Source organism: Rhincodon typus, chromosome 8, assembly GCF_021869965.1.
Source record: "Rhincodon typus isolate 14 chromosome 8, sRhiTyp1.1, whole genome shotgun sequence".
NCBI classification, from domain to species: Eukaryota; Metazoa; Chordata; class Chondrichthyes; order Orectolobiformes; family Rhincodontidae; genus Rhincodon; species Rhincodon typus.
Genome location: NC_063339.1, coordinates 6939620 through 6949624, shown reverse-complemented (window position 1 = coordinate 6949624; position 10005 = coordinate 6939620). Strand labels below are relative to the sequence as shown.

Genomic DNA, 10005 nt, shown 5'->3' with positions numbered 1-10005 from the left:
CAAGATCGTTAATATATTATTAGGACCTGTTGGCCATGGAAGGAGTATTTACAATGCAGTTCAATCGATTCATAACCAACCCCAGAAATCCTTCCACCATCTGCAAACGTGTGATAGAGGAGATGTACTTACAGAAGAAAAGTATCAGAAACAGAACGTGGCCTATCATTCTCCTGTTATTGTAACCTCAGTCAAGATGGTCAATATAAAATTTGAAGGAAAAGAGCTTTTCCATAAATTATCGGTGAAGTTTAGCTGTTGTATTTGCTCTGTTATGGCTGTAGTAAAGACACAGCTTGAAGAATCTGTGCCCTGTAATGAATAACAAACATCAAGAAGGCTGTGCATTGTGGAAAGTTGGCTTGGTCCAACAATCTCCGATTAAATTCATTTCAAAACACGAGAACATAAGAACTAGGAGCAGGAGTAGGCCATCTGGCCCCTCGAGCCTGCCCCGCCATTTAATAAGATCATGGCCGATCTTTGAGACTCAGCTCCACCTACCCGCCCACTCACCATAACCCTTAATTTCTTAACTGTTCAAAAATTTATCTAGCCTTGCCTTAAACACATTCAGCGAGGTAGCTTCAACCACTTCACTGGGCAGGGAATTCCACAGATTCACAACCCTTTGGGTGAAGAAGTTCCTCCTGACCTCAGTCCTACATCTGCTTCCCTTTATTTTGAGGCGATGCCCTTTAGTCCTAGTTTCACCTGCTAGCGGAAACAACCTCCCTGCCTCCACTTTATCTATTCCCTTCATAATCTTATATGTTTCTATAAGATCTCCCCTCATTCTTCTGAATTCCAATGAGTATAATCCCAGTCTACTCAGTCTCTCCTCATAATCCAACCCTCTCAACTCTGGAATCAACCGAGTGAATCTCCTCTGCACCCCCTCCAATGTTAGTATATCTTTTTCTCAAGTAAGGAGACCAAAACTGCACACAGTGCTCCAGCTGTGGCCTCACCAGGACCCTATACAGCTGCAGCATAACCTCCCTGTTTTTAAACTCCATCCCTCTAGCAATGGCAGACAAAATTCCATTTGCCTTTTTAATCACCTGCTGCACCTGCAATCCCACCTTCAGCGATTCATGCACAAGGACACCCAAGTCCCTCTGCACAGCAGCGTGCTGCAATTTTTTACCATTTAAAACATAGTCCATTTTGCTGTTATTCCTACCAAAATGGATGACCTCACACTTATCAACATTGTACTCCATCTGCCAGACCTTTGCCCACTCACTTAGACTATCTATATCCCTCTGCAGACTTTCAGTGTCTTCTGCATACTTTGCTCTACCACTTGCCTTAGTGTCATCTGCAAATTTTGACACAACACACTTAGTCTCCAACTCCAAATCATCTATGTAAATTGTAAATAATTGCGGTCCCAACACTGATCCCTGAGGCACACCACTAGCCACTGACCGCCAACCAGAAAAACACCCATTTACCCCTAAACCCTTAACTCATCCAAAACCCTTGCAGCACATTTCTGGGAGCTCCAGCCCTTTGGATGGAGCAACTATAGCTTTTCAGCCTAACGACCGTGGTCGGGAGACTTGTAGAAGCAATAATCAGAGACAAATATAATTGACACTTGGAACACTATGACTTAATAAATGACAGCCAGTCAGGATTTGTTGTATTCAAATGATATTTACATTGGATGAACTACCATGTACCAGACTTGTTAGTAAAATTGAAATTTATGGATTATAGGGGCAGTTGTAACAGGGATACTAATTTGACTTAAGTCAAAGTATTTGTTGAGATTAAAGCTGGAGAAGCACACGAGGTGTGGCAACATCAGTGGAGAGAGAAACCTTTAATATTTCGAGTCCCATATGACTTCTCAGACACGTATTGGCGAATGCTTTTTCAGGCTGCAGGGAAGTGTATAGTGGTGACTTACACAAGGTCATTGCTGTTTCTGATACAAACTAATGACCTGAACCTGTGTATAAATAGCATCACTTTAGAACTTTGGAGAAGATTTACTGAAAAGGTAACAAGGACTCGAGGATTTCAGGTAATGTGGAAAAGGGCACAGATGCTTTTCTCATCCCATTAGAGAAACTTCAGACAAGATTTATGGAGTTGTTCAAAATCAGCCACAATTTTGATAGGGTAAACAGTGGGAAGGATAATCAGTAATTGGAAGGTGGGCAGATTTAAAATTATTAATGGCTTAAAAAATCCTAATTGATTTTACAATGGTGAATTACAATGTGGAATGTGCCCGCTGAAAGGGCAGTGGAAGGAGATTAAATAAGAACTTCCAAAAAGGGTAACCGAGAAATTCTTGAAATGGAATGGAATCTTTGGCAGGGCCAAGGGGGAGAGGCAGGATAATTGGACAGCTGTTTCAAAGAGCTGGTATGGGCACGATGGGCCAAACAGCCACATCCTGAGCAGTGTGATTCTACGAAATGAGTTCTGCAAAATAGCGACATTTCAAGCCAGCCATCAGACTGAAGCTGCTTATTTAAAAATAGAACGTGTTTACAATTCAGCGACGATTTGCTGGAATAAGTCACTAAATCTGCTCATAAATTCTGAAGACCTTCTTTTATTAAACCATTAACTGCAAAATTGCACATTCTTAACCTGAAGCCATTTACTTCCTGCTTTGCATCCTGTGTGAGCGTTAATTAAGTGTGTCACTGTAGCTGCTTTTAACATGAGGATTGAAAGTAGGCAATGCTGATCATCCGCCAAAGGCAGGTGCTAATTGGCATCTGTTAATCTTTCACTATGGTTTCCCATTGCTAACATTTTGTCTGTGTAATGTTAACCCACGCAACTGCAACATTCTCTTGTGTGGCTCCGTTGGTGCAGAACTAAAAGATCCCAAGGAGCTTTGCAAAGCTTGGGTGAGGAGAAAATGGATCTCGAGGCAAGAGACAACGAGGGCACAATGTAAGGAGGGGCACAGAGCTTTTCAAAGTAGTCCAGAGAAGCCTCTGATGATCCCTTTTCTAAAGCGAGTGCCCCTCTTACCATGCTGCATTTGTACAAATTTTCTCATGGGCTAAATTGCTGAAGTGGTTCTGCTTCTGTCAGGTTTATGGAAAGAATCACACAATGGGTATAGCACAGAAATAGGCCATTCTCCCATCGCGCCTGAATTTGCTGTTCAAACAAGCATCTTTACCTCGTGCCAATGTCCTGCATTTTCTCCCCTATACCTGTGCACCATTTCTATCTGATTTGTCATCCAATATCTCAGTTGAATCTGCCTCCATCACATTTCCAGGCAGTGCATTCCATACCCAAACTACTCACTGTGAATAAGATTTTCCTCACATCACCCTCTCTTCTTTTGCCCTTTAAGTCCATGCCCTCTTGTTTTGTTCTTTTTACGAGCAGGTACAGCTTCTCCCCATCTACTCTGACCAGGCCGCTCATGATTTTGAAAACCTCTGTCAGATATCCTCTTGGCCTCCTCCTCCTCTCCAAAGAGAACAGTCCCTTCTTCAATCTATCCTCATCGCTGAAATATAAAGAGATAAAAGGGCAGCATGACAACCTCTATCTTTTCACCAGTTCTTAGCATTCCCTGTTGGCTCAATGCAGTTCAGGGTGGAGAGATTTTGCGAGGCAGTAACCAGGGGAGAAGGTACTAACCTTCCTGACAGCTTCTAAACTATATATAACAATGCCAAGAGCTTCTGAAGCTAAAAAAGACTTGTATTTATGTAGCACCTCTTGCATCCCAAAAGATTTGATGGACAATTACACCAATTAAGGGCAGCACAGTGGTTAGCATTGCTGCCCCAGCGTTGGAGACCCAGGTTCAATTCCAGCCTTGGGTGACTGTCTGTGTGGAGTTTGCATGTTCTCCCCGTGTCTGCGTGGGTTTCCTCCCACAGGCCAAAGATGTGCAGGTGCAACATGGGTTGTCGTGTCCAGGGATGTGCAAACTATGTGAATTAGCTATGGTGAATGTGGGGTTACAGGGATGGGGTGGGTCTAGGCGGAATGCTCTTCAGAGGGTTGTTGAAGATGTAATAGGCCGAATGACCTCTTTTTGCATAATAGGAATTCTATGAAGTATATTTACTGTAGGAATCACAAATCACTTTCTGTACAACAGGCTCTCAAAACAGCCAAGAGATTATTTGTGACATTGATTAATGGGTAAGTATTGATCAGAGCACCCTGCTCTTCGAAAAAGTGCCCCAGAATCTTTAACGTCCACCCGAAAAGGCAGGATGAGATCTCAGCTTATTATCTCGTCAAAAGGATGGCACTATCTGACAGTGCAGCGCTCCTTCAGTGTCTGCCTGAATATTTTGCATTCAGGATATGAATTAGGCCTTGAACCCAAGATCTTGGGGCTCGGAGTCAAAAGTGCTACCAACTGAGCCATGGCCATTAATTAGTTGTGACCATTTTAAAACAACAAAGGACAATTTCTCTGCAGTCTTCTGTGAAAGGAAGATTTGGACAAAACTGCAGCACAAAAATATCTCGAACAGGCGACCAGAGGTAGTGTTGGAAGCAAGTACAATTTTATTAAGATAGCTACATGAATGGGATAGGTATGGAGGGATACGGACCAAATGCAGGCAAATGGGATGACTTTAAGTTGTTAAAACTGGATGGCATAGGCAAGTTGGGCCAAAGAGCCTGTTTCCATGCTGTAGACTCTGACTAAAAGCACAGGTTCTTTGATATAATTTGTCAGGTTGGCTTTACCTGCTGTCTTCCATACAAGAGGTGTATTTCATGAGCAGATAGAATCATTTGAACGTTATTACTGTATTTAAATAACCTTATTACCATCTCAGTACACATGCAGTTTTCACAGTCCATTTGCTTTCAGTGAAATTCCACAAAATCTGCACACTCAAGCTTCTGCAATTGTACTTTTGACCTTCATACAGTAGAAGTGTTTTTATTTCACAAGCTGGGAATTTCAATATTTTACCAGTGCTGTGCAGTTAAAGTAATTTTTAAACAAGAGAATGTCACATTGATCACTGAAGTGTTTCGGCTGCCAGTTTTCTCGGAGCATTTCATGTTCTGCCAAGGAATCCACGTTTGTGCAGAGTTTCTGATGTTCCTCCAGCAACAGCATTGCAGCAACTAGGAGTCGTTGTGAGAAGATTCACAGCCTTTAGCAGATGGTGGGAAACACAGTGGCCTCTATCTTCAGCCAAGGTGCGAAAGGGTGATAGAGATAAGTCACCTTTTATACAATTTTCCACTCTGCAAACCAGGGGCAAGCGATTCATTTATTACTGACCACTTCTGTGCCACTACCAAATTGAATCCAGACGACCCCCAACCCCCTCCCCTCCCGGCCAAGAAAAGCTAAAGGGCCATAAACAGTTTGCTGTCTCATGCTGTTGTCCCAGAAAAGTTTGTTAACCTCAGAACCAAATGTGATGCTCTTACAATAGTGCCATGGCATCTCCCAATGCCAGCCTGGAGTCATAGACTGTGCTTCACTTTAATATCTGCCCCAGCAACGTATTGGAGTGTCAGTCCTGCCCAGTGGCTGCAAATTCCCTGTTATTACCATCTGCAACCTTCCTCCTTTAGAACTCTCTCCAGTGTTGAATCAGGGCAATCTTCAAAATCATCAGTTGGGTTTACTCATGGCACTGTGCAGAACAAATTATAAACACGAGGCTCCTTTGCAAAATCTCCTTGCGTGCAACAAATAGGAGACACAAGATGCACAAAGCTTCTTGATAATTTTAACGTGTTAAGCCCATCCACTGAGCAAGGTGATGGTCATCCATTTCTTGTCCCTGTGGAAACCAACAGGTAAAACTCCATAAGAACGTTACAGGAATATAACAAAAGTGACAGTTTGACCAGTTTATCCAGTTGAGTCGCAGTGTTGTACAGACAAGGTGTCAGCTTTGACCCTTGGTCTGTCTGTAGGACTGCCAACCCTCCAGAACTGTCACTGAATCTCAAGGAATGAAAGATTCATTTCCAAGGCACTGACCCAAGCAAACACCCAGAAGAAAATATGTGGAGAGCATTGCACAAAATTTTAAAAACAAATGTTTGAATACATTTCCTTAAGTTTGTTTTTGCTGTCGCACACAACTGAGTGACTTTCCCACCATTAAAATCACCGTAATTTGTTTTTCTCTTTTAACTACCATCAATAATCATCCGCGTAGTCAATGCAATGTTTACAAGCAAAGCCCATTATGGCAATGCAAGCCATCAAAAGTGAGGGAGAGGTAGGGAGAGAGGGAAGGAGCCAAATCAAAATGGAGCTGGAGGAGGAAGGAAATAAAGCCCTGTATCTGCTGTGGTGCCCACCTCTCTCCCTCTAAAGGCATTGAGCGCGTTGGTGGTTGCCATATGCTCCCTCTCCAAGGAACCTTATACATCCTAAAGAGAAGTGGAGAAACTGTTTGTGCAACTGACAGCCAATAATCATCCCGTTGTTAATTAAGGAGCTATTTGCTTTCTGATTGTCAGTTTGAGGTCAGCCTCTTCCAATGGTGAATGTTTTGGTCACCCAGTAGCCAGAGTGTGGGGTGGGCAGGTGTTTGGAAACATGACCTCATGTGGCAGTACCTCCAGGATTATGCCTGACCACAATTGCCAACCTTCTCCATGTCAGGTGACCTCACCTCAACCGGCAAATGGTGGTTTCCATGGCCGCACGGACTAGGAAGCAGATCAGCAAATCCCGATCACTGCTGTGCAGCTAGCCTCATAATCAGACAGTTCCCTGGCACTTATGACTAAGGTTCAGGTACAGCGAGACAAGAAACAGGAGCAAAGAACCATAGAATAAAACATGACAGCACAGAAGGAGGTCATTTGGCCCATCTGCACCAGCTCCTTCAAAGAACAATCCCTCTCCCCCACTCACAAGGAGTAATTGCCAGTAATAAACCCCAATGCTTTTTGCCTAATTTTGAAATAATAAAAGATAACATTATAGTAATATTTAGAGGAATAAGTCTTTAAACAAACTGGTCCCTGCAATCCTCCTCCTGTCTTACTCCATCTAACTTCATCAACATATCTTGCCATTCTCTTCTTCATACACTTATCCTGTGTTCCATTAAATACTCAACTACTCCCTTTACTAGTGCACTCTCCATTCTCCCCACTGTTTGGGTAAAGATGTTTCACCTGAATTCCCCACTGGATATAAGTGGCTATTTTATACTTTAATTACACTCCCTCAAGTGGAAACATCTCCTACACATCTACCCCCTTAAACATTCATATTCTTAAAGAATGTTATCAGGTCATCCCTCATCTTTTTTCCTTTTGAAGTCTTACTGTTTCCCATCTCGACATACCCTCGGCTGACGAAGTTCGGGTGAGGTCTGAATATCTTAAAGAAGAGCAGTCTCAGTGGATCCAAGCAAGGGTCCCTTGCTCAGGGTCAGGAGCTGTGATTTGCTTTGATTTATTACCGTCACTTGTACTGAGGTACAGTGAAAAGTGTTGTTGTACATGCTTCACAGGCAGATCGTACTCTCTGAGTGCATCAGGGTAACAGAGCAGAGTGTAGGGTACAGTGTTACAGCTGCTGAGAAGGTGCAGAGAGAGAGAGATCAACATTAACATTTAAAAGTCAAAATTCTGCTAACAACAGGGAAGAAGCTGTTCTTGAATCTGTAAATACATATAATCAAATTTTTATATCTTCGGCCCGATGGAAGATAACCAGGGTGCGAGGGGTCTTTGATTATGTGGGTTGCTTTCCTGAGGCAGCAGGAAGTGTAGGTGGAGTCAATGGATGGGAGGCTGGTTTGCGTGATGGACTGGGCAGTGTAGTACTCTCTGTAGTTTCTTGCTGTCTTGGGAACAGCAGTTACCGTATCACGCTGTGGTACACCCAGATAGGATGCTTTCTATGGCGCATCTATAAAAACTTGTAAACCAGTGAATATTGATGCTGATGCTGGAAAAGCTAAAGGCCACAGGAGACAACAAACTGGGTACAAGGAAAGGATCCTTAGGAGGGCAACTTATGCTGCCTTTCAATCAATAAGGAAGGCATTGGGGCCAACACCCAAACAAGAAGGTGCTGAAGAGAAAAGGGGGCGTATTATAAAAGGTTTCATTGACATTGGGAAGCCGTAAGGGGTCACCAATGGATTGAACATGTTGTACCGTGTTTGAGGTTCAGAGCTAGAATGCAAAAGGTCATGTCAACACAGTGACAAAATAGGAACAAAGATACGTAAAGTCAAAAGTATGGTAGATGGTTCAAGACAATCAAGGATCCATGACCAGAGTAGAACTGATAAAATAGAAATTGAGAAAAGATCTGTTGGTCAGAGAGAACACAGGGATTAAGAGCAGCCATGGATGGCAAACTTCAGAAGGTGTAGCAAAGTCTTCCCAAAGACAGGAACAGTATTTTTTTTATGGAGTCAGCAGATATTGAAGGAAAACAAAGTGCTGGTCAAGATTTCTTGAGGACAGATTTAGCAGCAGAAGAGACAGTGGCACTCCATCAGAGATTGCAAATGGTTTTTCAGAAACTTACCTGTCACTTCCCAAATCAAGAAGCCCTAAAATAACAAAAGCATCAAAAGTAGGAAAAAACTGAACCTAAACCAACATACAGCCAAGAGCCATTGGTGGGAATTTGAGAAAGATGTGTTCATTCATAAATACTAGCCATTTCAGTCACTCATTCCAAACCTGTATCTCAATGAGGCCCACTGCAGCAGCATTCTAAAAGCTGTTACTGTTTGATATACATCACCTCAATCACTTCAAACTGGATTCTCCGCCTGTCCTCTTTAGCTCTCCTTCTGACAACAACCTGCAATCAGATAATGCCATTAACAGTCAACATTTCATCAGTTTCCATTTCTTCCCCTCCACTTTTCTCTCTCAGTCCTCTTCTGTATGAGGCTCTTAACTCCATTTCCCACCTCTAGACAATTGTGTAGGGCCAATGTCACTACCCAAAGAACTCTGGGGATGTGGGCTCAAATCCCACCATGCCACATAGTGAAATATGAATTCAATAAAAAACCTGTTATTAAAAAAGTAATCTGATTTTCATTAAATGCCTAATGAGGTGTTACCTTTTCCTGTATTGATGTACTTATGCCTAACATCATTAATGTCCCTTAGGGAAGGAAATCTGCCATCCTCACCTGGTCTGATCTATATATGATTCCAGACCCAAAGCAATGTAATTGGTCTGAACAAGAACAGACAAGGTAGATGCAGGAAGGAGGTTCTTGATGACCAGGGAGCCCAGAACTAGGGGTCACAGTCTAAGGCTTTGAGGTGGGCCATTTAGGACTAAGATGAGGAGAAATTTCTTTCCAAGAGAGTGGTGAGCCTGTGGAATTCTCAGCCACAGAAAGCAGCTGAGGCCCGAAAATTAAATGCTTTCAGCAAGGAATAAGGTCTGGTTCTTAAAGCTAAAGGGATCATTGGGTGTGGGGAGAAAGCAGGAACAGGATACTGAGTTGGCTGATCAATCATGAACAAAGTGAATGGCAGAGCAGGTTCAAAGGGTTGAGTGATCTACTCTTTCTATTTTCTATGTCTCTAACTGTCCTCAGGGCAGTCAGAGATGGGCAATAAATGTTGGCCTAACCAACAATGCTCATATCCTAGGAATGAATGAAAAAGAAATGCAACAATTGCAGGCCCTGAGTGTCATACCACATGAATCAGTTTGAATGAGGCCAAGGGTCGGTCTTTTCTCTGAGATTTCTCTAGCTCTTTTGCCTCTCATGCATTCCCAATGCTCATCACTCCATCCCTGGCTGCTCTGCATTCTGCTACCCAAGTCCTAAATTCTGGAATTCTCTTCCGAAATTCCCCCCTTTAAGGCGCTAAATCCTACGTCTCTGACCAAGTCTTCTGCTCTCATTTGCTGACATCTCATGTGGCATGGTACCAATGTTTGCCCTAATAGCGTTCGCAAAGTGCCTTAGACACGTTATACTATGGTAAACGGCGTTACAATGAATAATCGTTGTTAATGAGAGAGGGAGAGTGTGTTTCTTGGCTACAATCTGAACT

At 42.9% G+C, this 10005-nt stretch overlaps 1 protein-coding gene across 1 annotated transcript in view; it reads right to left on the bottom strand.

The window, feature by feature from the left end:
* Positions 1–4875: 4875 nt before the first annotated feature.
* Positions 4876–10005, bottom strand: part of LOC109925299 (epithelial cell adhesion molecule-like) — a 30400-nt gene continuing 25270 nt past the window's right edge. Inside the window, exons 8-9 of the mRNA XM_020525250.2 lie at positions 8723–8782; positions 4876–5771 (exon numbers count right to left, since the gene is read on the bottom strand). Coding sequence (XP_020380839.1) covers positions 5718–5771; positions 8723–8782 — 114 coding nt within the window. The 3' untranslated portion in view covers positions 4876–5717. The remainder of the gene's footprint in view (positions 5772–8722; positions 8783–10005) is intronic.